Source organism: Cydia splendana, chromosome 12 (assembly GCF_910591565.1).
Source record: "Cydia splendana chromosome 12, ilCydSple1.2, whole genome shotgun sequence".
NCBI lineage: Eukaryota > Metazoa > Arthropoda > Insecta > Lepidoptera > Tortricidae > Cydia > Cydia splendana.
Window position 1 is genome coordinate 13,935,874 of NC_085971.1, and position 27,318 is coordinate 13,963,191.

General features: G+C 39.1%; 1 protein-coding gene across 2 annotated transcripts; it reads right to left on the reverse strand.

Annotated features, from left to right (window-relative positions):
• Window positions 1-26,873, reverse strand: LOC134795646 (uncharacterized). 2 transcript variants are annotated; one of them, XM_063767548.1, is made up of 17 exons: window positions 26,190-26,873; window positions 10,300-10,517; window positions 9,878-10,124; window positions 9,514-9,543; window positions 8,912-9,055; window positions 7,960-8,131; window positions 6,586-6,746; window positions 6,032-6,238; window positions 5,577-5,647; window positions 2,461-5,396; window positions 2,216-2,351; window positions 1,992-2,123; window positions 1,556-1,747; window positions 1,208-1,373; window positions 890-1,098; window positions 478-725; window positions 1-189 (listed from the first exon to the last, which is right to left on the reverse strand). In XM_063767548.1, exons 1-17 carry the CDS (start codon window positions 26,264-26,266, stop codon window positions 1-3), a joined length of 5,535 nt encoding a protein of 1,844 aa, XP_063623618.1. In that variant the 5' UTR covers window positions 26,267-26,873. The 2 variants fall into 2 exon arrangements, with proteins under 2 accessions (XP_063623618.1, XP_063623619.1); XM_063767549.1 differs by lacking the exon at window positions 9,514-9,543.
• Between the last annotated feature and the right edge of the window lie 445 nt (window positions 26,874-27,318).

The window sequence follows — 27,318 nt, forward strand, 5'->3', positions numbered from 1 at the left end:
TTATCGGAAGTACTTCATAGCAGAGACGAGTAAGAACTTCTCGATAAACAGATCAGAGTCGAGGGCAGCGATGTGTGCCGCTCGGCCGACCAGTGCGCTAGCGGTGTGGGGTAACGCGTGCTGAACGTCGTATCGGACCACGGACACGGAGGATGCGCGCGATGCTAGTGGAGAGACCATGTTGTGTACCTGGGGATTAAACAAGAAAGTATAATAAATAAATACTTACAATAATTTTATTACTAATTGTACAATGCACAATGATTGAATTAATTTGTTGTGTCAATGGGAATGGGTACATATAATCGGGTATAGATTGGCATAGCGAAGGGGCAATGGCCTAAACCCTCTTGTGAGAGAAGGCTGGTAACCAGCGGTGTGGAGTATAGACTGATCCGATATGCTTGGTGTAGCTGACTACGTTTGCTGAGCCGGTAGAGAAAATTATAAACCCTCAAGGAGTGAAGTTAATCTTACCATTTCTCTATAAGCTTGTCCTAACAACGAGGTATCCTTCGCGGCCGCCTTACAAAGCTCAAGGCGAGCTGAATGCAGAGGTACGTAACGGTCCTGCCCCGATCCGCAGAGTAGAATGTGCTTGAACTGATGCAACTGACTTCGCTCGCTCAGACGGTAGAGGAATGAGCGCCGCGGGTCGGACGCATCACGTAGTGATAGTTGGAGGAGGGAGCCGGACTTTTTCCATTTTTGCATGAACCACATGCCTAGGAAGAAAAAATAAGTCTTTGGTATTTGTCAAGAAAGTTTATGTGATATAACTAAACAATTTAAAATATTTATTACCGTCTCGACTATTTGTAATAATAATAAATACAAATACTGTTCCTACTGTAGATATTCATATCTGTAACTGAAATAAATATCTTACCTGCATTGACTAATCCACTGGAATTGTACAGCGTCCCAAGATGAGGTCCGCTCAAAGACAAGAAAGTATGTAGTTTGCCAAGAAATGGCTTCATTTGCGGCCTCGCCAGGGCGGACCTGATAATAATTGTGCCTAACGAGTGGCCTACGAAGCTTATTCGAGCTGGCTCGTTAGAGTTTTGTATGTGTGTAATAATTTCTTGAACCAGCCTGGAAAGGAAAATTTTGGTTAACGATGCAGTCTCTATATTATTTACATCTAAAAGATTTTTCAGGAAGATTTCAAGTTGGAGAATCGGCTAATGTCTAAGGACATTACCTGTCTGTCATGGTGTCGAAATCAGAGAAGGTATCTCCTTGATTACGCTCCGACATAAGGAAGTCTAATCTGGCTCCAGGTAAACCTAACTCTAGGTATGTCTTCACTAAGCGTAGGTCTGCTGCATTACCGTCTAGACCATGCACGCAGATAATTAAATGCAGCCCTGGAATGTAACAAACATGTATCAATCCGCAAGAGTAAAAAAAATAATAGCAAAGCCAATCCAACATGGGATCAAAGTTACAAAAAAACTGGCAGTTACATGGCGTTACGCTCTTTATTGCGGACCAAGTCAAAAGCACAATAGAATTTCAAGACGTATAAAATGAATTTAGAGAAGTTTACCTTCTGGATTAAACATCCTGTATTCGTCACTGATATGGAAATACGGCAGAGATCCCTCGACGGGCAACGTGTAGTCAGAGTAGATAGCACCTGGATACTTCACGCTCTGTCTAAACTCTTCTCTGCACTTCACGAAGAGGCGCTCTGACTCGGCCAATCCGAAGATGCTGACGAAGTTGCTCTCCCGTTGTTCTGAATTTAAATTCGAAGATAATAATTAAGGCGAAGAAAGCAAGAAATGGAATAAAAACAGGTGCCCTTTAATCTTAAAGTACTATAAGGACCGTTTTTTATTGTGTTACTCTACATCATAAGTACATTTACTCCTTAGGTGCAACAATATTTGTGCTTTAAAGTGATGATCTATGTTTTGACATGAAAAGCAGGCAGCGCTGCTTGAGAGCTAAATTAATAGTGTTAGTGCAATAAAGCGTACCTTTGTTATTTCCATTCTCGTTTCTAGAGGCTAATTCGCCAGTACTCTGGCTTTTATTCAGTGTGCCACCCGAAGAAGTACCATTCGAGGTGACCGATTGCAGAGGTCTAAGTTTTCGGCGCTCTCTAATACCTGACGCGAAGCCGAAAAGATTAATTAGTAGCAGAAGCACATGAAATACACAAACATGGTATTTACAGAAATATTTATAATTACAATAATACCTTCACAAACGTGGTATAATGGATTATCTAATTCGAGGGTTGAGGGTTGGACTGATTGTTTTCGAGGCGTTTTAGAAGGAGTAGAGGATTTGCTGCTCTGTCTGCTTAATTTTGGAGACTTGGTTGTCGGTGGGTCCTGAAAACATATTGATATTAATTTGAGGTCAATGATGTATTCTTTACTCAAAGTACTTATTTAAAATAAGTATGTGTTGCAAATACATACATACTATGATTGGCCTTACCTTAAATTCGTCAGGAGGGGGTGGGGCATCTCTAAACTGCTGGGGTGGAGGTAAATGCTCGTAATCATTTTCAGCCTGAAAATGGGCGAGATCAATTTCAGACCTAGCTCTGTTATGATATTTCTGAACAGCTGCAGCCGCCCCGTTTGATTTCTTGTGGCTTTTGCAATTACGATCAACTGTAAGACTTCTAATTTCGGCCGCTATCAATTTTTCAGTGTATTCAATTCGGTCTTTTAATACTTTTTTCACTTTTGGATTTGACTTCACTGGTTCCTGTGACAACTTTGGCGATATCTCCTTTCGCAAATATGGATGTAAGTTGTCACTAATTGTTTGTGATTTCTTTACCATCCCTTCATTTGATGTTTTAGGCGTGCAATTGTAAGTTTTTCCTTGAATAGCACTAAAAGAATTATGTCTTTGGTTAATTTTACCCACGTTAGTTGGCATTTGCTGAAAACAACTGGCCGTACAAGTGTCTGAGTTACAACCAGCGTCTATTCCATTACTATGCATAAGCTTGTTATATTCGCATTGGCTATCCGTGCAAATTGAGTCACTACAAATTGTGCATTCTTCGCACACTTCTTTATCACAGCATTCAATTTTTTCATTAGGATTAGCCTGTGCTACTTTAACTGCTAATTTTAAAAGCCTTTCTCTAAGTTGATCACCGTTAAGGACTGTTCTTTTGAAGTCGCTGATAGTTTCACTTTCAACTTTTCTACCATCAACTTCATCATTAGAAACCTTAGAGCCAGTTGAACTCACAGGAGGAGGGAAATTTTGGTTTAATTGACAACTAGCGTTATCTGGAGTTGAAGGTCCAGAACTACGCCCACTAGATACCCATCCGCTCTGTTCACTTAAGCTTGAAGTCGAGTTGCTTCTGCTTCTCTTTTCTTCTTTATTAGAAAAGTTTTCAGGTGGTAATATTTTAAAGTCTTTGTCAGCGATATCAAGTGGCGGTGATTCAAAAGCTGGAGGTGGGGCTAAATTTGGTAATGATTCAGATCCAAACGTATTATTAATATTTGGTTCATCCAATACAGAAGCAGCACTTCTGCAGTGACGCAAAAGTTCGGGACCATGATCTAAACTGTAGGGTACACTTGCTGACGATTCCAATCTTCTTAGTTCAAACGGTATACTATCGCTGCTGGAAGATGACGCGGCTTCAGACATTAGTTGGGTCATCTTCTCAGAAGGTTTATGTTTCGAACGTTTTTCTGGTTTTCCACTAGATCTACCACTTTTCGGCGTGGCTATACCGGACTTGGGTGTTTGTCGTCCTGATTTTGGAGTTGCTAAACCAGATCTGGGAGTAATGGCCCCTGATTTAGGAGTCGCTTTACCTGATCGTGGCGTTCCTCGATCAGACTTCGGCGTGCTGCGATCCGATTTGCACTGTCGGTCTGACTTAGCACTGTCCCTTGATCTAATAGAATGATGACTGTTCAAAGAATCTCGACTTGAATTCACTTTTGAGTTTTCTTTCGTGCCATGATTCAGTTTTGATTCTTTAGACCGGCTCTTCTTATGCCTCACTGATGGCATTGTTGAATGCGGTGTTGACGGTGGGGTTTTCGAGTAGGTCGATTTTGAAGTCCCGTCACTGCTTCTGTCTAATGTCATTACAAATCCGCTATCGTCACTACTTTTACTCGATTTCTTCTGGTAGTTCTGAATTAAACTACCGGTATTGAAATCGTAGCTCCAGTCGCCTTTTTGCAGGTAATAGTTTAATTCATGTCGCAGTTGATTCCTAGCCGCTTCGATATCAATTTGCGGGTTCTCCATATTTTGATGAAAGACATGAGTAGAGTTAGATCTATGAACATGTTTGTTAGAAACTAAGCTAGTCTGATCAGTCACTTGGTTTTTTCCACTAACCGGTGGATATGAATTACGTGGAGGCAACATAGGACGGGGTAAATTTACACTATAGCCTCTTTGAAATTCTAAAGGATTACGAATTATATTATTCACTTGCGGAGTACCCTGATTACCGAAAGTATAACCGTAAACTTGGTTAGGATTCGTTCGACCGTCGTACTTATATCCTACGTTATGAAATACTTCATTGTTTATTCCATGAGGTGGTTGTATATTTGGATTAAATGGATTTTTGTACTTTTCTCTGAATTCGCTTATGTTTCTCCTGTAATCGTCTCCTTTGGATCCACATCTAGTTGTGGTGTTGGTGGGATAAGCGGTGGTGGTGACGCTACGCGGTAATGTGGTAGGTTTGATTTGCTGTGGCGGTAGATACGATTTGGGAGGATAGTTTACAGAGGTATTGGAGCTATTTCGTACGTTTTTCGCAAGCATTTGTTGCGAATTATTAAGTGGTGTCATTTGTGCGACTCTCAACTGATCTAGTGACTTGCTATGTCTAGCGGGGAGTGTACTGACGCCGCTGGTGATTTCATGTTTCTGATGGAACACTTCATTTGTCTCACTCGGATCTTTTCCTTGTCGCGACGTGTGGTTATTTTTGGTTACATCTAAAAGAGTGGAAGCGGAGTATCTTGACATTTGTTGTCCCTGTTGAATGGAACAAGAGGCAAAAGCGTTGTTAGGCGGTAGTTGGATCTCGCTTATTTGATTATTCTGCACGATGTATCTATTACGTCCAGTGATTTCTACTTTGGGTGTTTTATTAATTTCGAGCACAGCTTGTTTCACTAAGTTCCTCTTGGGGGATCCACTGGCTGATTTTTGGGGGGTAATGGTGAGCGTGGCTTGTACGACACTGGAACCAGCGCTACTAGACTTGGGTGATTTGAACTGCGGCTCCAGGACATCCATGATTGCCTTGGGTAGAGTGAGCGTAACTCGAGATGCCTCGGATGAAGGCCTTCGTGAATCCATCAGCGAGGAGACACTACAACCACAGTCTTCACTTAGTGGATCTGTGCACAAAAATGGATCTGAAATAGAAACGTACAATTCTGATATCGGCAGAGAGCAAAATCTATATCCTGTTTTATACCTGAATGTAATGGGTTCAGAAAAATATCAGAGTACTCTGAAGACTGATTCTCACAGTATATGATGGTGATGTTTTTTTTACTATGACTGCTTAAATTAGATATGCAAAGAAAACTTACCACTTCCAGATTTACTCGCATTCGAATTTAAAAATGAACGTCTTCTTGCAAACTCTGCGGTGTCCTGGTATCTGTAATTAAAAATATAACATTAATTTATTTCATATTTGATTCTTCATCAGACTGAGTGCGACTCCCAATAAGATCACAATAACTGAACGGCCAAATAGGTGTGTAAGAATTCTAAAATGTTTGTATAGTCAGCAAAAAGTGGTTTACCACTTTTCGACTCTATCAATCAAATGATAGAGTCGAAAAGTGGTAAACCACTTTCTTGGCTGACCGTACCTATACATAACAGTTTTAACAGCCAACATTTGGTTTTCGATTAATTTATTACCAAGGTCCACATTGATCTTAATACCTACCGAGTCTAATCACAGTTAGACTTCTGAGTTTAGATCTAATGAGTGGGTAGCTCCTTCGAATTTCAGAGGTTACTTTTTTTGACTTACCGGTCTTCAAAAATGATGGGCATGATATGTGGATCGCCATCCAATGCAATACAATGCACGGGGAGCGGCGGCAGCAAAGCTAGATAGCGGCTCCGACGCGCCGCCTCACCCACGCTCTGGTAGGATTGGTAGTTGCTATCGTAGCAGCCCGCCAGCGAGTGTCGCGGGTTGTCCAGCACGAAGAAGCATTCCGAGAAGCGTTTGATGCTGGAATGGTGGAATGGTATTAATTGGCGGTTTGGGCCTGTTCAAAGGTTTTCACCACGAATTTTTTCGTTTTTTTTGCAGGTTGGTGCTTATGCGTTATATTCGTCGCCCAACTGGAGATGACGCGATTAATTGGTTGTAGTGCAAGGCCATTTACACTACAGCCAACAGTTAGAAATCACTGGGGTGTAAACGCAGCAGAGTTTGCTTAATTATTAACCTGACTATAGTAGCGAGCGAAAGACAAGATAATAAGTGTACGTAACATATTCATAAAATAGACTATATAAAAAATCGCATCGAGTGGCAATCAAGTCATCGTCCATAGTTGCTGGTAATACGCTTACCGGAGTGCATGGTGGCGCGCGGCGAGCGCATGATGCACGTGGGGCCGGTCGGAGGTGTGGTGTAAGAACGCGCGCCAGCGCAACGTAACTTCCGCGCATAATCGCGCGATGTCATGCGCTGCGCCCATCGCCCATTCCTCTTCTTCACCCGCTTCCGACTTCTGAAAGGAAGAGAAAAATAGATAATGGTCTAAGGTTGTGAGAACAGGGGGCCGATTTTTGAATTTCGAGCGTTCGATTTCGTCACTCGAAAATCGGTGGAAAACAGCGAAATGGTAATTTTTGAAATACGAGCGATAGAAATTAGGAATCGAGTGGTATTGACTACTCGTTTTCAATTCTATTAGTAGAATTTAAATGCCGGGTACCGGAGATATTATTGAACGAAATACACGAAATCGAGCGGTCGAAATTTAAAAATCGGCCCTCAGATTAAGTGCTTCATCAGCGGTAATTCGACTCTAGATTAATTTCAAACTTTGGTTGCCACTTACAATATTCAATTGTAGGAATAGGGTCACGAAGTCAAGCTTTCATTTATTGGAATTCGGTTGTTAGGCATAGCCATGTACAAATTGCAGAACATTCCCAAAAAGCGGAAACGTTCTCGAGAATGTTCTCAGAACATTCTGCAACATGGAAATTTATTGTTTCGCCATCTTGGATTTTTTCCAAAATTTTTTTTTTGTCATAGGAATCTAGAGGCCTCTATCTCCCGCCATGCCAAATCTCAACGCACTCGGACCAACTTGAAAAAAAAAAAAAAGTCGGCCATTTTTTTGGTCGAGCACCCCCCACCTAGGTCTGACCGTTTGGCCGGGTCGTCATACATTTTTCTGACCGGAAGCGGTAGACCAAAAGTCGGAATTTTCTGGTGGTAAGGATACTACACCTAAACTATCGTGAATATTCATGGTATAAACTACGATAAATAAATAAATTCTCGTTCTCGAGAACATTCTCAGAAGTTACCGAGAAATTCTCATGTGGAAAGTTTTGCAACTTTGGAAAGTTCTCGTGCGTGCATTGCTAGTCAGGCACTAGGAATCATATTGTTTACTTAGTGCCGCAGGTTCTTGTATTCGTTATTTTACTTGAGCAAAAATTGGTGCTATGCTACATGCAAAAAACATCAAAGAATATCTGTACTAACGAATATCCTACACGAGTGTCTGTCCGTTTCAGACGTTTCAGTAATGGATAATTTGAGTAAGCGATAATTTGACTACTTGCCGATATTAAGTACGAAATCTAATATCAGTGAGCAAGCAATTATTGCTTACTGACATAAGGTATCGTATTATTCGTATTCGTATCAAATTTTATGGCTTGCTCTTTTCCCTCTAATATTTCATAAGACAGAACCTTAATTACCTTGCCAATGTCGCTGAGGTCTTTGATACGCTGGGCCACTTCACCGACGATGGAGTTGGACGATGACTCCTCAGGAGTTAGCAGGGCACCAGTGGAGCCACAAATGGTCAGCGCGTTCTGGAGCCCTTCCAAGGAACCGAGCAGAATGCCGCACACTTCCGCGTGGACTTGTCTGGACATAAAAAAATGAGACTGCTTAGTCTTTGTCTACATCCTTTTATATTTCAATATCCACCTAATAAACTGACTAGTATCGGTTTCAACCTCCTAAAGACTGGGTTTCACAATTTGCCTACTTATTTAGAATTTTAGGTGTTCAAAGGACGCTGCGCTCAAAAACCCACATCCCACATTGCTAACGAAGGCGAAAAAGCTGCTCGGCTCAAATGGGGTTAGGCCGGACACGTCTACCGCATGCATCCGGATAGTGGAGCTAGCATAGCCACCAAGTGGATGCCGGAAGAGGGGCGTGTGTGGGACCTTCCTTAACAACCGGCTCGAGGAGGCACTAAACTGTGATCGAGGAAATCAAGGGGAGAGGTTTTTGCCCAGCAGTGGGACACTCGGATCGGCGAATAATAAGAAGATTATCCTGTAAAATTTACAAAGATTCATAACTTAAGTAATTGGGGCGTATGTCGGAACAACCAGAACGCCGGTTGATAATACTATACACACATTACATACATTATATTTATTAATTGTCTTCGGAAACCACAGGAAATTCACTAAACCTAGACATAGACATCACATTAAATCTATCTATTACTGGAGTGGACCGATAATGAACACATTTGAAGACCGCAAAAAGTCAGTGCACTGCGTGGGGGATAACCTCATTTCCCAGTTTTCACACACATTGTTGAAAATATGCAGTTTGACACAAAAATACCCGAGTCACTGAGAAAATCTGCATTTTTGCCCAGTCAACACTCATTACGAGTATATTTACCTGGCGTGTGCAATCTTGCTGGAATTTCCGCCGGCACATTTGGCACTCGAGCCAAACAGCATGTTCTCTAAGCTCCCTGACGAGGTGAAGTTTGACCCGGCATTCTTCATTAGCTTGCCCCATTGTTTGCTTGAGCGAGGAGTACTGAAACGAAAACACATTATTTTAACAAAAAATCTTTATGTACAAACATAACATTTTTTCAACACTTTTTCCAGAATTTTTTTTGAGAACGTTTGTCTCATTATGAAACTGATTAAGTTCTGGAGTCGGTAATACCTAGTAATAGTTGAATAAATATTTTGTAGGTAATGACAGCGATGGAGGCAAGCAAGCCGTATCCGGCCGTATGCTTTGTATTGTATTCCACATTCCAAAAATTTTGCTATGTCCTTCGTTCTGTCCGTCTGTGCGAATTTTGGTAATTCTCTTACACGTAAAGTGAGCATGATATTTTTTGCTTTAAGGCCATGGTATATATCAATAAATAGATTGTTTTTTTCACCCAATATTTAAACTGCTTTCTTATAAAATAAAACATAATATATGCTGGCACTGATTCTATTAATTCGAAATATATTCGGTTAAAATAAATAGCTTACCAGCTTTGAACATAATGCATGATGCTTTTCCTTCATGACCAGACATGCAAATAGGTAATAAATTAGCCTCCTTTTCCGACAAGTAGGAACCTATGCTGCATACAGATCACTTAAAGGTACCTACCAGATGAAGATTTCATTTATGTTAATTATTATGTAGGTAAGCTACAATTTGTAAACATTCTCGTACAGTATAAGACAACTTGAGGTCATCCATCATACATTGGCGCTCGTATACTAATTTAGTAAGTACTTATTAGATATGTGATGTATAAATGCAGATACATGTACATACCTACGCTACTTATAAAACAAAACAGTAAGTTTCTTACGGTGACGAATTGAATAAGCGCTCGTTACTCACTTGATGTAAGGCTGATGCAATGCGACTAAGCTGGTATGGATGGTGATAGAAACGGCTGAGAGATGGAAGTAGTCGAACAGCACGGGAAGGTGGTAGTGCAGGCCTTGCGCCGGTTGGAAGTGCAGCTTCAGCACTCGGCAGGAGACAGGAGCTAGTGTGCTGGACTGGGCGCCTTCGCTGCACCAGAGTTCTACGCCGAGGCTCCATTCTGCACGCTCCAGGGAATCTTTTAGGTTACGGCTGTCAACTGAAATAAAAAAGTTTCCGTTTATGGCATAGGTAGACTATGAATACTAAGTGTACAGGACATGGACGGCCCGTGAAGCTGCCAACACGCCGATGAGACTGGCGTTGGCGCGGCAGAGCGGAATGAGTCCGTGTCGCTTTTGCCGAGGTTTAAAAGTGCAATAACGGCAACTTACCAAGCAAATGCGCTCTAAAATGCACGATGTCCCGCAGTGTGACCTCCTCGTTCCTGTACATTATCTGGAAGGCACGTGACGCTGCCAGCCCACCAATGAGACTGGCGTTGGCGGCGGGCCGGCCAGTGCGCGCGGCACCATTGCCGCTCGAGACCGACGCCTCGATGTGGACTGGGATCTTCGGCGACACGCGGAGGCCCACGCGGACTTGGTACAACCTGGAAATTAAGAAATACTGGTTAGAGATCGTATATCGAATTACGGGGACTAAAGGACGTAGTCCTCCCCAAGGATCTCCATAACGACCAGTCGTGAGCTGCTCTCACATTGTGAGTTTCAGAACTCTTCAAGATACATAGCTCATTTTCGGTATATAATACATATAACTTATTCATTTATGCCCCGATTACACAATATTTATAAAACCTTTCGCAGTTATGATTGATTTACTCAATGCGGGAGGAATTTATCGTGTAAAAGGCTCTGCCTATTAACAATCAGGCCCACCAAGACACCGTGTAGCGTTATCGATTCACTGACGATGAATAAGTCGAATACAATACATCGGATTCATGCAGTCTTTTGTTCTCTCTCGTGTATGGGTAGTAACATAATGAGGGGAGGTTTTGCGTATCCGAAGTAAGCGATAAAGCGATATCCACCTGTGAAAATTAAGGCAAATCTCCTTAGTCTTTGACAGCCTATTTATTTTAGTTGATACCTTATTGTTTGTGACCCTTTTTGGGAGGGATTACTCTGAAATTGTCAAGCATTTGAACGGTTCGGAGATCGTATTTATTAGAGTAACAACCTATAACACCATACTTAAACACTGTAACCTCAAATCTAACTCCCCTATAGAAGTTAAGAAACTCCTATTCAAATATTTGACCTCTCTAAATTATGCCGAGACTGAAGATATTTTAGATAATGCACTTTAGTTTTAATATTCTGCAATATGTTTGTGCAACTATTTAGTTTTAAACTATTAAGTAAGTTTATTTGTATGTACCTATTTAACCTAGTTCTGTTAGCTAATTTGTACATGGTTCCCCGCGATACAGACAAAGCCTAGTGCGGAGACCCCTGACATATTCTGTAACCTGTATTCTTGAAAATACATAAATGCTTTTTTATTTGACTTTTTTTACTCAGACATTTACTGAAACGACCGAAACCAAATGAAAACTCGTACAAAAATGTAGCACCAATTCAATTATTCCGATTCCTCGATTGGCATCAGGAAACACGGCAAATACCACTAATAGATGGTAGTCTCCCGGGAAATCAAGTGCAGCGGCGTGTCAAGAGCGCCGCGATGAAATGCACCGTGCATAATTTATTTCTGCAGAAATGCAGCTACCCCCCGCTTGCCGAAATTGGAAATTTCGCTACCGCATAATCTGACAGGCGGCGTTCCTGACGAGCCGGTTTGAAAACGTTTACTTAATAAGCTCTTGTTTCCTTCATGCTTACCTATAGAATGTCTTAAATGAAAACTTTTATAAAAACTACCAAGGTACCAAGTGGCACACCAGTCAAGTTCCTTGGCCGTACCTACACCTAACTCTTTACAGTTTTGTAATTCATCTTGAACCCTACTTAATATCAAAAGTATTGTGGAATATATGCTCGACCTGCTGAGATTTCCTTACGAAAACCAATCAGAAATTAACTGCTTTATCTGTATCTCGTGACGTTGTGATGACACATTCTCACAAAGCAAAGTTTCGTGCACATGACTTCGATCGCTACACCCTCACAACAATACTGTGCAACTAGTTGTCTCAGAACTCAGAAACTCTTGGAGCGTCAAATTTACTTCCACTTGCCGACTCCGAACAAGACTAACTTGGTAGTGCCTTTCCGGTGCCTATAAGTTTACGAGAGTCGTACTGTAACTTGTAACGTGCTTGTAACAGTTGTAACAGTTATGAGCCCGTATAAACTTTAGAGGCATTTTGATGACCGCCTTAGCCTAGTAGACAGTTAACCTGCCTATGAAACAGACGGACCTTAAATGAGTAAATAAAATAAATATTATAGGACATTTTTACACAAATTGACTAAGCCCCACGGTAAGCTCCAGAAGGCTTGTGTTATGGGTACTCAGACAACGATATATGTAATATATAAATACTTAAATACATAGAAAACAACCAGGCCGCGTAGCCAAGATGCCAATCGCTCACGCTCCGTAGCGATCGAAACGCTGTCGCACTAATATGGAAGAGAGTTAGAGAGACATATTAAAGCTTTTCGTTGTCGAAGCGATAGCGATTGTAACCTTGGCTAGGCCGGCAGGACTCAGAAACAAATATCTGTGTCATCACACAAATAAATGCTCTTACCGGGATTCGAACCCGGGACCATCGGCTTCATAGGCAATGTCACTACCCACTAGGCCAGACCGGTCGTCAAATGTGCAAATACCTCAATTTTATTGAAGTGTCAGTGCTGCGAAGAAGAGGGTGATGCGAGAAACTTGTGTTATTATGCTTTTTTAGATATGTTTAATTGGAAAAGCTTTCACCAAAATGTACAGAGGACGCGAAGAAACAAACGGATAAATCCCAAAGAACTAATCGACCCGAATAACAAAACAGGACAACTCCAAAGTCAAATCCACGACCCCTGAATGACCGATATAGTGGCACCACCTTGACGAATATCGGAACACGCACTCTAATGCCTGCATAATAGAGGCGTGTTCAGATATTTCTGAGCACCTTGGCCGCTCCGATATATCTGATGGTGATTGTACATAGGTACATCGTCAAGGTGGTGCCACTATATCGGTCATTCAGGGTTCGTGGATTTGACTTTGGAGTTGTCCTGTTTTGTTATTCGGGTCGATTATTTCTTTGTGGTTTAACCTTTGTACCTAAGTATAAACTTAACAATAGTAGTTACTTAGATACATATTAAATCCCCTGCTGAACGATGCAGATCCATTTTAATGATATTAAAAGATGACATTTCAAGATAAAAGGTAATAGGTACCTACCTACATGTTGCTTCTCAACAAAGACGATACGAAAAAAAATCTGCCCTTAGTCTTTTTGATATCCGAAAATGGTAGTTACTGTAGATCCACTAGGGGGTGAAAATGAGGTTTAATATTTTCGACTTTTACGCCGACGAAGTCGTAGGCGGAGGCTAGTTTGAACAAAATAGGATTAGGTCAAACAAGCAAAAAATATTAAACACGACGGAAACTCATAATTTTCATATGTTAAGACCGGTTATATTCGCCCCACGTGTTTAATGTTAAGACGGATTACGCTGTCGGGGCAAACCGGGGCTTATACAGGATGACCTATTTGCTATTTCTATATAGGTCTGTGTTGTATATTTGAGCCGTTAGTTAGTGTAGGTATCGCTTTACAGGGTGTGTATGAGTGAATTGCAAAAAAAATTACATAGTTAAGCACCTGTAATTAGTCTAAAGTTAATTGATTCTATTGTGATACCACAGTTAAGCCATTCCTATTTAAGTTAGATGCTTGAAAGTGTGTTAGCGTATGCTGAAGACTTATATGTGTACGAATTAAGTACAATAAATACAATACAATACAATTTACATAGTTACTTTTCGTAACACAAATGAATCAATTAAGTTAAGACTAATCATGCACAGCTTCTTAACTGCGCTTAATTACGCACAATTTTTTTGCAATTCACTCGTAAGGTAAATGGGGTAGTGAGTCTTCATACTAATCATGCCAGAAAAATATGTTCACACACGATTTTTCCGCTTTTGATTATTTCGGTATGTCACTTCTATAAATTCGTATGTGGCTTTTGCATGTGGCACCAAAATTGTGAAAGTTTTCGTCACATTGACAGTCGCATATCTAGCGAGATAGGTCAGTGATTCGCGTCTATTTCAATCGGCTGACGGTCGTCAACCTTTGGCAGACACCGTCTCGTCTGTTGACAACCAAAACTTAAACTAACATAACAACCATATATCCAAACCCCACTATCAATGTTTCAGTTCATTGAAAATAAGGGATGGAAAAACTGCATACCTTAAATTCGCCTTTATACGTAACTTCGCCTTAAACTAGAATTAAATCATAACTCCATTATAAATTGTATCATAATAGGCGTTTCGTAATTCAACTAGGTATTTTCAAAATGTATTTTACTCTAATAGAACTATAATTAAAAAATATACTTAAGTATAATAGTTATAATAGATGAAGTTGGGGGCTTAGGTTATTGTAGACTTTATTAAACTTTAAAATTATTTTTACGTAGCTCTCTTTATTCAATGTTTATATAATTTTGTGTAAAAATACTTTTTTACTATATACTTACATAATAATTAGTTACCAACGGTGAAGTTAGGGTTATCTACGGTAGATACTTAAATAAAGAAAAACTGGACTGGACACGTCAACACGAAAATTTTCCGAAATATAAAACCTTTATTTTGAATAATAAACTTTTCAAACCAATGCGGGCCGTGAGTTTGGTTTGCCGCACCTCGGTGCTGTTGGCCACTACAAAGCAAAACGAACTGTCATCGGTGTCGTGCTATCCTGTCTGGATTTATTTTATTGGACACGGAAATGATTTACGGCCCGATTCGAACTTTACTTTGACGTATGTCAAATATTACGGCTAGATACGATATGGATTAGATATGTCAGTGTCAAAAGGTACGTTTTTGTTTGAAGAAACGTCACATTTGACACTGACATATCTAATCCATATCGTATCTAGCCGTAATGTTTTTGACTTAGCTTAAAGTTCGAATTGGCAGTTAGGGAGTTGTAGAAATTTGGTAGGGTCCGTCTAAGCTAAAGGGGCCCAGACTCTGGGCCCCTTTAGCTTAGACGGACGCTAGTTTGCAATAACTCTCACACTTTAAGGGGCCCACTGATGACCAGTCCCAGGTGATGGGGCCCAGAGATTATCAGTTCGCCGGACAATATCTGTCAAATTTTGCTTTTAGCTGACAGGCCAATATCGTCCGGCGGACTGGTCATCAGTGGGCCCCTTAAAGTGTGAGAGTTATTGCAAACTAGCTTCTGCCCGCGACTTTGCCTGCTTGGAATAATGAAGAGAATGATTGATGAAACTATACTGTCTATCCGGGCCTCGAACTATCTCCATGTTAAGTTTCATCTGAATCGGTTCAGCGGTTTAAGAGTGAAGAGGTATTGAATTTAACAGACGGACAGAGTTACTTTTATTTTATTTATTTATAATATTAGTAGAATTTGGCTTTAGTATATCGACCTACAAGCCACCCTTAACTATCTTCATATACTTACTTAATAAATTGTTCTATATTAAATTAATACATTATCGACGTATACCTAATAGGTAGGTACAATAGAGCATAGACGGACAACAAACGCTGTCACCGCCCCGCCTACTTGATATAGGTCGAGAGGGTCAGGTAAATATACTTATGACTGCTTACAGTGATACTATAATTATAAACATAGATAATATGAGTTTCAAGACGTCGGAGATTATGTTTTGGGGACGCGTTGCACTATCGAATATTAGTAAGTGTCTAAGTGATAGCTGAAAAATGGACGCAAAAATTGGTAAACAGTTCTCGCGTAGTATTGGCCTTTAATAAAACTATTGACATTTGATTACCCCATTATATTCGAAATACTAACGTCTTCTCTTTTTCTTAATCAATAGTGATTTTGAGTCAAACGAACATAAAAGTTGTTCGTTTTTCGAAATAAAGTAACTCTAGGTAAATAGGTACTCTTTTTTCACATAAAAAGTTAGTAAATAAGCCCATAGGGACTAAATATAGATTTATTTGAATATAATAAAAGGTCATAAAGATCGGTTACCTGTGGTTACCTGTAAGAAATGAAAATATGTACAGATGTAGTGCGTAATTGTTTTCTTTCGTATTTTCTCGGAAACGTTTGTATTTGTCGTGCTACTTCAGTACTTTTTGTACTTAGACTGATTGAAACAGCAAAACACGTTCGTACGTTTCCGTGAAAACACGAAGGAAAACAATTATTCACTATACATCTGTATGATGTTAATGGTAGGTATGTCGGTCCGAGTCTGACGTATTACCTACGATAAATTTCAAGTCCAATTAAGCGGCTTACCTACATAATACGGTATTCATTATAATCATTATCATCAATCTTGAATTCAGTAAGGTCACTGACCTCGCCACCTATAAGGGTTAAGTCGATTTTCTGTTTTTGTATTCCTTAGCCTAAAATTACAAGGAAGATGTTTTGGATATAATTGAGAATAGCTAGGAGATTTTGAACTATAGTTGGGTGGTTTTATGAATCATGTTTAGTAAGTTTGTTTAATTTTCTTCTGCCCCGATCTTCATCTGATTGAATAAAATCTTCCATTCTATCTATCATAAAAAAATTCCTGAAAACTATTAATAGTAGGAGATGTCGCCTATTCGTCCATACGTGTGAACCAGTGATGAATAATACATTATTTGTTATGTTTAATTCATGGCGGCCTGTTATTGTTTTTCCTGGTTCGATGTAGTCATTATTGGATAGTTAATAGTAACAGTCACTAATTAAATTAGTAGTTAGCGCTTCGTCACTCTCTACTATTAAATGAATAAATGTTTGTTTGTATATTTGTATAGGTATGTGTGCTAGAAAGCCGGCTACTTTATCGATCGGTATGTCACGTGCAGGAAAGAAACCCAATTATTTTCTATGAAAACTCATATTATCTGTATTTTCTTTCACAATGCAAAAAAACATTTTTCATTGTAAGTTGACTACGTTTATGTAGAGATAGAGTGCTCACATACGTAAATTTTAAAATTTCTTCAACGTAGTACTGACAGTATAATCACGCTTCGTGATTGTTGAGCCATTTAGGGTTCTAGCTAAATTGCACATTCCATACCTAGGGTATGGACAACCATTTCAGCTAAGATCCTAAATGGCTTAACATTCACGCGATGGTACAACCTCGCCGTAAAATAAAACAGAGAATTCTAATTTTAACGCAGAAAACAATATATTTGTTTTCTTTGAAATTGGGTCACAAAACCAAAGCGTAGGCGCATAGTTCGGGTTTCACAAGGGTATAGTTGAGAAGTGATTTTATTAAGTTGTTGAAATACAGTAAACATTGTAAAAATAGCGCGCTGTGACACATGACGGTCGCTGTTGATATGGTTCAATAAACTCGTGTGGAAATGAATAAAAAAATAGTCTGTTTTTCTGTGTGAATTATTTAAAGTGTCATCTATGGAACTTGCTAACCATGTAAACAAACCGCCATATTAAAATTGTCTCTGAATGATGAATTAACTAGTAACTTTTGTTTACATAGTTAGCAAGTTCCATAGAATGACACTTTACTAATTTAAGATATTAACAAATTATTGCAAGTAATTGCTTCTCAATTTAACAGGTGAACAGTGTGTCAAATAGGTACATTTCTTAGGAATTATTTGGTAACTAGGAACTATGTTTAAATGTTTATACTTTATAATATAAAAAAATAATGATTACAAAGAATAGGTAAAGCTTAATGCAATGTTTTATATCGTAAAAGCTATTTAGGTACTCTGACTAGCTGAGACCAAACCAAAAAAAATCACCAAGCCACGGTCTTAATATGAAATACAGCACGACCTTGTCTCTAAAAAACCAGTGTCTACCAAAGTTTTACGGAATCAAATAAGCATGACTTTGTGAAACTTGCTAACTTTCCGGGTGCGACTTATTTTTTTTTGCGCCCATATCATACCGCAGCTTCCATCACGGCGATGACTTGTCGCAATCTCATAGCTTTCTATTGTTTTGTCTCCGAATTGAACCTTATTTTACACGCCGTAAGATTACTTTTACTTTGAAAATATAAAGGGAGATACGACCTTTAAGCGGTATTGGATAACATCGAGTTTACGGTACCGCAGCATGTTTTTACGATAATACTTTATGGGCTGTATTTCATAAGAGCCTATCCTCCTTGATGGCTGGCCTGCTAATCCATGCGAACGTCACCCATCGCGTTTTAAACGAATTAAGGGGCCCCTTTACAATATAAAGTGATCCTTTACAAAATTAGGCATTGTCAAATATGACATAATTCATAGTAAACGGGAGGCGTATTCTGAATGTAATAACGGGTTATGAATTTGATCTGGATTTGTTACAGATACATCTGGAATTACATCTGGCAGTGTCTAAAGTGACGTTTCTTGTTAAAAAAGTGTAACTGTTGACTATCAGGCCTATTCGGATTTCGAGATAATCACAAGATCTAGAGACGATTTAGAGATCAACTAGATCTACATTAGATATCAACTAGATGTGACTTAGATATCTAAGTCATAACTTGTCTAAATCGTTCAAGAGGACCTCCAGAATCGCGGAAACGTCAAATTTGACATATCTATCTTACAAATATTTTTAATTTATCCATATCGTAACTTGTTGAAATCTAGTAGAAATCTAATTCATTTTCCGAATCGAGCCGTATGACTTGATTTTTGAAAACTATATCAAAAATGCGGTGGTGGCCGAGTGGATATGACGCCCGACTTTCAATCCGGAGGTCGCGGGTTCAAATCCTGGCTCGCACCAATGAGTTTTTCGGAACTTATGTACAAAATCTCATTTCATATTTACCACTAGCTTTTCGGTGAAGGAAAACGTCGTGAGGAAACCTGCATACATTTGCGAAGAAATTCAAAGGTGTATGTGAAGTCCCTAATCAGCATTGGGCTAGCGTGGGGACTATAGCCGTAGGACGTGGGACGTATATGGGTTGAGTTAGTTTTTTTGTTTTTTTTTTTTAGATCAAATTTATAACCTAAGTATATTAAAATAAAAGAATATGCTTCCGGGTCATGCAGAGGTGAAGATATAATTACCTAAGCCTTTTTTGTACCCAATATTAGTTAAATGAACAAATGTGAAACCCTGGTGAAACAAATATCTAAAATTAGTAAATTCCAATTTAAGTATGTTGTGGTTTTGAATTGGTTTTGATATGACCATGCACCAATCAGCTTAAGTAATCGTCAAAATCGTATCAAACTATACAAAATAAATAAAAAAAAATCTATCTAAATAGTATCTAAACAGTAAAATCTGAATTGGGCTCCTAATCACGACACACATTGTATAAAAACCAAAATAAAATATTTCGCTTCATACCGGAAAAACAACATTTACAGTACGTCATTATATGTAACTATTAAAAATTAAAGATATCTTATTGATACGGTTTAACACCTCCTGGCACTGACTAAAATAGCCGACTTGGTTAAAACCTTAAAACATAACATCTCAAAACATTTTGTAGTAGAAGAATTGCATTGCGGACTTGCAGCTTTTTACATGTAATGTTTTTGAGGGGATCTTTAATTTTCTGGAAAAGGTAAACGTACTGGTGCTCGGCGCGGTCCCATCAGTACATTGTCATCTTGAAACTTCAGCCATTTTCAGAAGTGATTGTCAATAGAGGTGACAGCAAGGTGTCATCTATTGGGCATTACCATGTCGAGTACCTACTAGTACGTTTACCTTATCTACTTATAGTACTTATGCCTGAAAATAAACGTGTCGCCTTTTATATATGATTTTCAGCCTCTCTTTTAAGATATTTTACTTGGTAGTACTAAATTAAATCGATTTTAGAGTTTAGTTTAGTCTGAATGACCTTCGTGTTTAAGTGGCGGTAAATTGTTGAAAGACCTTTAAATAAATTATTCGTAAAGGAAGCTCGCATGCAATGCATGATGTACGAGTACCCATACAACCATTTCCAGTCGCCGTTACGACGCGGTGTTGACACATCTTGTGTCGACACCGTCTGTTTCGGTCACAATTCCAGTCGCAGAGTCGTCGCCGTGTCGACACAGTTACCAGAAATGGGGAAGGGTCGACACATGACACAAAGTGACATAAAGTGTGGTCGCCGTGTGCACACATTGTTTCGGGTTTGCGACTACTTTATGCCAAAATCATTCGTTCATTCGTTCATTTTGTTCCTGTCAAATGGAAACTGTCAGATGGAAAAATACTTAAATAAAAATAAGTGACATTAATACGCCATCTCTTAAACGGATTACAAGACGTAATTATATATTGTTTGCATTTATATTACAATATGACTTAAATTATTATGGGGAATTAAACTGCTCGAGTGATTTGATAAACTAAGTGTAATATAATCAACGCGCCACCACATTGTTTTAGTTTAGCCGGAAATGAAATTGTTTACTTCTCAGTGCCTGTGTTCATAACTATATTATTTGAAGCATTTTTAGTACTTCGATGCGTATACTATACTTTAATAACAGAAATAACGCTTTACATACTACGAAACTTGTTAATTATGATGTATAAATATGGTTTAAGGCTGAGAAATATTGCAGTCACAAAGTAGTTGCAATGTTTCGACTTTGTGTCGACTCTGTGTTGACACATGACACGCGCTGTCAAAAGTAATAACAAAGTTACTGGTATGTTACTGGATTTGCAAAATGGCTCCTTGTGTTGATTTGTTTTCAGATATTCTCAAAGTGTAAAAATGCCGTGGTCAGAGATGGGCATTAATCGATTAACTGTTTATTCGACTTCGAATGGAATAAAAAAAGTTAATTCTCAAATTTTAATCGCGATTAGTTTAGTCGACCTAACATAGATTGAAATTGAATTAATCTGAATATTAATCGAATAAATTATCGATTAAATCTCGATTGAAAGTTGACAGGGGGCCATTTTTGTACGTAAAAATAATAGAAATGTCTTGCATGCAGATGGTAGCAAAACACTTTGTCATAAAAGTCGAGATGGGTGTCGATATATAGGTTTTAGGGAGTGCCGATTTCGAAAATAATGACCATTTTGGAATCCGAAATGGCGGCCATGCACTGTGTCATAAAAGTCGTCATCGATGTCGTTTTATACGTTTTAGGGGGCCTCAATTTTGAAAATGATGACCATTTTGGAATCCAAAATGGCGGCCATGCACTATGCCATAAAAGTCGTCATGGGTGTCGTTTTATAGGTTTTAGGGGGCGCAGATTTCGAAAATGATAACTATTTTGGATTCCAAGATGGCGGCCATGCACTATGTCATAAAAGTCGTCATGGATGTCGTTTTATAGGTTTTAGGGGGCCCCGATTTAGAAAATGATGACCATTTTGAAATCCAAAATGGCGGCCATGCACTATGTCATAAAAGTCGTCATGGGTGTCGTTTTATAGGTTTTGGGGGGCGCAGATTTAGAAAATGATAACCATTTTGGATTCCAAAATGGCGGCCATGCACTATGTCATAAAAGTCGTCATGGGTGTCGTTTTATAGGTTTTAGGGGGCGCAGATTTCGAAAATGATGACCATTTTGGATTCCAAGATGGCGGCCATGCACTATGTCATAAAAGTCGTCATGTATGTCGTTTTATAGGTTTTAGGGGGCCCCGCTTTCGAAAATGATGACCATTTTGGAATCCAAAATGGCGGCCATGCACTATGTCATAAAAGTCGTCATGGATGTCGTTTTATAGGTTTTGGGGGGCGCAGATTTCGAAAATGACAACATTTTCAATTTAAAAATGGCGGCAATGCACTATGTCATAAAAGTCGTCATGGATATCGTTTTATAGGTTTTAGGGGGCGCAGATTTCGAAAATGATAACTATTTTGGATTCCAAGATGGCGGCCATGCACTATGTCATAAAAGTCGTCATGGATGTCGTTTTATAGGTTTTAGGGGGCGCAGATTTCGAAAATGATGACGATTTTGGATTCCACTTTTATGACAAAATACGTAGCCGCCATCTTGGATTATAAAATGATCATCGTTTTCGAATTCTGCACTCCCTAAAACCTATAAATCGACATCCGTGACGACGCAAGTTATCTTTATTTTCAGATCTAACAAATTGCTACAGAATACAAAGGACAAAAAAGAAGCGAGGAGGTAATGAAACAAGCAAAAATACAGATGATTCCTCGACGCAATTGGGTGATTCTTAAATTGTGTCCAGATTTTTTTTGTCATAAAAGTTTATATTTTTCACATATTACTCTCACAAGTTCCGTGACATTTCGACCTTGTAATTTTTTAAGTAAATGTTTTGTTTATCTATGAGGATCTCACTAGAATAGTATAATCAAGGTATGTTTATATTTGATGAATGAAATAGTAACGCAAAAAAAATATATATTTGTGTCTTATATTCCTGCCGAAGACTTTTATTTTACCTTTTCCTTCTACACAAGTTTGGCCAAGTAATAAGAATTTAGGGCTCTCAATTTTATTTTGACTTCTACAACAGTAAAGCTACGAGGCCATGTTTGGTATCGTTTTCGTATAAATTCGCAGTACCAAATTTAGTTAAGGTATCACATTGACACCATTCCGAAGTAAAAACATATAAACTTATTAAAATACTTTCTTTTAAACTCCTCTTCACGCTTAAACTGCTGAACAGTTTTAATTTAAATTTGGTACACATATATTTTGAGTCCCGAGACAGGATATAATAAGTTATCTCAAAAATCATCCTTTAAAGGTGTGAAATGAGGTGTAGGGGGGAATTCAGAATTGACTTCTTGAAGTTAATACTGTTTAAGTTTAGGTTTGAAGTCATGTTTTTTCATCATTTTTAACTAAATCAAAGATGTAGACCATCCCAAATTTCATATAAATCGGTTCAGCGGTTATTGATTTCCCGTACAAATTTCCACGCCACTTTTCACACCTTCAAAAGATGATTTTGGTTATAAGATCTATCCTATGTCCTGTTCCGGGACGCAAACTATTTCTATACCAAATTTCAACGAAATCGGTTCAGCGGTTAAGCGTCAAGAAGAGTTTCAAAAAAACCGGCCAAGTGCGAGTCGGACTCGCGTATTAAGGGTTCCGTACATTAAGTCCGACTCGCGCTTGACTGCACATTTCTAATAGGTTTTCCTGTCATCTATAGGTAAAGAACTATTTTGTGTATTCAGACGGACATACATACAGACGCACGAGTGATCCTATAAGGGTTCCGTTTTTTCCTTTTGAGGTACGGAACCCTAAAAAGATTTATTTTTATTTTGTGGAATGGTGTCAATGTGATATCTTAAATGGATTCAGCACCCCAGATTTATACGAAAACGATACCAAACACGGCCTAGCACCTTCACTGATATAGATATATCAAGATAAAATTGAGAGCCCTAAATAAACTTTCAAGAGCGGATATCTCAAAAACTATTCAACATTTCGAAAAAATTGACTGAATAAACTTGTAACAAATTAAATTAACTTTCATTTTGTATAAGTGGCCATGTCGCTGAGATGCATAGTTTCCGAGATATAATCGAAAAACGGGAAAATGGGACCTTCAAAGCCCCCTCTCTCCCCCCCGCTCAAGGGCTACGGCCGGGGACTTTTGATATGTTCACCTCCTAACTTGTCAAACCGAGTTACGGAGTCAAAAATTGTGTTCCGAGCATTTCCCTCTACAACTTTTGGAGCATTCGTTGCCTGACCTAAGTAGCTTATTGAATTTCTTTAAAAACTTTTCTGTAAAAGGTTGACGGGTGTTGGGTGTTTATATGGTTTCGGTCGATTATTATCATTTGCATTGCCCATGATGACTTACTAGAATTACGAGCACACGAGACACTAATAGTAGTTTGACAAACCTTGGTTTTCAAGAGGTATTTTATATTGACATTTGCTGTCACAAATTTGCTGTCAGATTTAGTCGCAAACCGCACGCAAAGTGCACACAAATGTGTCGACACCTTGTTACGGAAAAGTGTAGACACGGCGACGACACTTTGTTTCGAAACAATTCTAGACACATTGTGTGGACTCTGTTACGACACATCTGACATTTAGTTACCACTTTGTGATTCTGCGACTGGAATGGTTATATGGGTAGCATGCAACCAAAGTAATTAACCTTAGGTATTAGGTACCAACTCGTAAAAAGCTTTATATTAATATTAATTCTAACGGTTATCGTTTTACTGTTCCTATTATTTTGAGACATTTTTTTAAAATTAGACAGCTCCGAACAACTGACAGGCTGATATCGTCCGGCGAACTGGTAATCTGTGGGCCCCTTAATAAGTCAGGCTTTACACCGATTACACATAGTCTAAAGGTAGGTGCCAAACTATAATACCTTCATGTTATAGGTGGTATTTCTTTTTAATCGATGCATAGGTGTAACATCTGTATGGTCGAGCTGCATTGTACTTACATCATACAATTCGTATTTGGATATTTTGGGTTAAACATATTTAGTGAGAACTCATTTTGAAACACCTAAAAACTATCGATCGATTTTAGGCCATACCTATAAGTCACAACCAAAACACTACACACACACTACACTGAACTAACTTTAGAGAGGCAATTTTGGTGCTCTGTGTGTATGTGTCAATGTGACCCATTCACATATTCCGTTCATTCAACAACAGAAGGGTCTATAATGAGACCAGTCTCATTTTAGTCCCTTCTGTTGCGTGGGATAGATACCTACAAAAAGGGCATTTTGTTTAACGTAAATGTCAATTAAAAGTCCCAGCCGTCCCTACCTTCATTTTGTATGATCAGTATAAAAACGAAATGTTAAATAGCTTAGATTTATAAAATCCGATGTCATTATTTTTGATTATTACCTATGCTCGTAAGTCGGTACCTACTTTTTTGATTAACTCTCTGTTTCCACTGCCCAAGGGTTATGTGGAAGAGATCGCTCTTCAGCATTAAGATCGCCCTTTGTTTGCCTCCAACATCAATCAATCGTTTTTTCCTTAAGTTTTACGTTTTATTAACGGTTAAATTATGGGCCCCGGTCAATAAAGAGTATTCTACCTAAGTATAAATTGTATTTTATCAGGTACCAAGCATACTTGTAATGATAAATAGGTACCTAACCTGTGCATGGAAATGGATAAAAAAGTGGCACACACATCTTGTTTTCGTAATATGTATGTATACAGGGCTCGGAACCGGTTTTGTTTTTAAATCCCAAAATAGCCTAATATTTTTAATAATTGTATGCTCTTTCCGTAGGAATGAATCATGTATTTAGGGTAACGACTTCATATTATTAGATTGACCCATCAAAAATGAAATAATAAACCAAAGAACGAAAAAGAACGTAATAATACAGGTATTTTTTGTATGAAGAAAAGAACCGGTTCCGAACCTTGTATGTATAAGTTAATTCATGGGTAGATAGGGTACATGGTTACGTTGTAGATTTTCAAAGCGAGTTAGCTTTACGAGTAATCACCTTATCGAATCGCTTTGAAAAAACCGTAAAACTAGACTTGACAATATTGCGGATAGCAGCTCAGGCTCGTCGCAAATCCTAGTTAGACAGCTCAGGTCCGGGGGCGAGGGATCTCGTAAACAATACCCGGTCCCACAAAACTCCCTAACTAGTCCCGACAGTTCCATATCATAACATGCACTAAGGACCCCTCTGACACTTGTTTATTACTAGTTATGTAACTGCCGAACTAGGTTAACAGATAATGTGGTCTACGTAGTTTACCCCGTGTTTTTTCATGAGTTATTGATTCGGTCTAGATAATAGTCACTGCCAAGGTGTTCGATTAATTTCTTAGTAAGCTGTTGCTGCTAAGTTTGTAGCGCATTATCTTGATTTCAATGTAATGTAACTAGGACCTTTCAGGGCTAATTAAGTTGATATTAAGATGATAATAATGTGTTTTGTAAAGGTCTAGGTTGGAATTACATTACCTGCTAGTGCTACTATAGATAGTTGTAATTTAGTGTCCTGAAAAGGTTAAAGGTTGTATTCAGTTTTTAACTTGATTTTCAGTCATTCCTGTCCTGTACGTTCCGTATAGTTGCTTAGGTATACTTAGGAATGAAAATGGGGGTTTAAAATCATCCTCACCCTCTCTGAAAGAGGTCGACATTGTAGAACTTGTAGAGTTCCACGGAGAACTCGAAGGTGGCCTGCAGGTCGCTCATGGTGGGGAGTGGAAGGCGCGGGCGCGGGCGGCGCGGCGCGCCATGTCGCGGCCGCTAGCACCGCATCCGGGCCCGCTCGGGCGTCAACACATCCACTGACAACACCCAACACAGCACACACGTCACGGGCGCGGCCCGGCCTCACGCGAAAATAACAAGCGCGAGCCGGCTGCGACGGCCGAGCGGCACTCAGTGCGGGAGCCAGAAATTCATTTTTAATAGTGGGAAGGACGCATGCGCGGAGCGTGCAGACCGCGCCGCCGCGCCGGGCCTGCAGTGCCGCTCGGGCCCGGCTTCGGTCTCGCAGGTGCCGCGCTAATCCATCTAGGTACAAGACTTGTTATGAGCGCTTGCGGGCTTAACCCGCCCTTTCGTAATGTAACCTTTACCGATGTTTTATGAATACCTGTCTATAACACTGCGACCTTTATTGCGAGCTTTGATGTTTCACGGGCCGCAAAAGTCCGTCGTTGGGATTTGCTCGCGTGGATATTTTCAGCTGTTTCCACGTGTCGGGATATTTTTAGATCAACACTTTCCCGCCCACGTAGAAATCAAATGTTATACACCGGCGAAGTAGTTTAGTAAACCTTGATGATGTTAGTAAATATGGGTACATAATAGTACCTATTTTAATCTTAGTTTACAGTCATAAGGCAAAAACTTTATTAAACAATTTAAATCGGTTAAATGTTAAGCAAATGTGAACACATTCGAGAATAATACATGTTGAATGCATCAATGTGATATTGAAAACTATCACGCATTATTGTAAATGAACGTTTGTTTCTGGATTCTGAATAAAAAAAATACCCCATACAAAAATATCAGAAGTTTCCAAAATTATCATAAGTGGAAATTGCGCATTTTTGAAACTTAGGCCCATCAGTACCTGTACCTCCCAGTAAATAAGTACCTATACAGAAAATGATCTTGTTATGTCTGACCACTCTGTGGGGTGAATATGTACACTATGTAGGCCATACTGAACAACGTACTATGACGCCGGCCCCGAAATCGCAAAAAAATCTGCTGTTCCATTGAAATCATCG

What these genes read in the sequence shown, in the direction of transcription:
- LOC134795646 (XM_063767548.1), bottom strand. Translation starts at nt 26,266, where the DNA reads ATGAGCGACCTGCAGGCCACCTTCGAGTTCTCCGTGGAACTCTACAAG. An exon ending in CAGGATGTTTAATCCAGAAG is followed by an intron (nt 1,374 to 1,555) that starts GTAAACTTCTCT and finishes GTTACATTCCAG; the next exon opens with GGCTGCATTTAATTATCTGC. An exon ending in TTCGACACCATGACAGACAG is followed by an intron (nt 1,099 to 1,207) that starts GTAATGTCCTTA and finishes TTTCCTTTCCAG; the next exon opens with GCTGGTTCAAGAAATTATTA.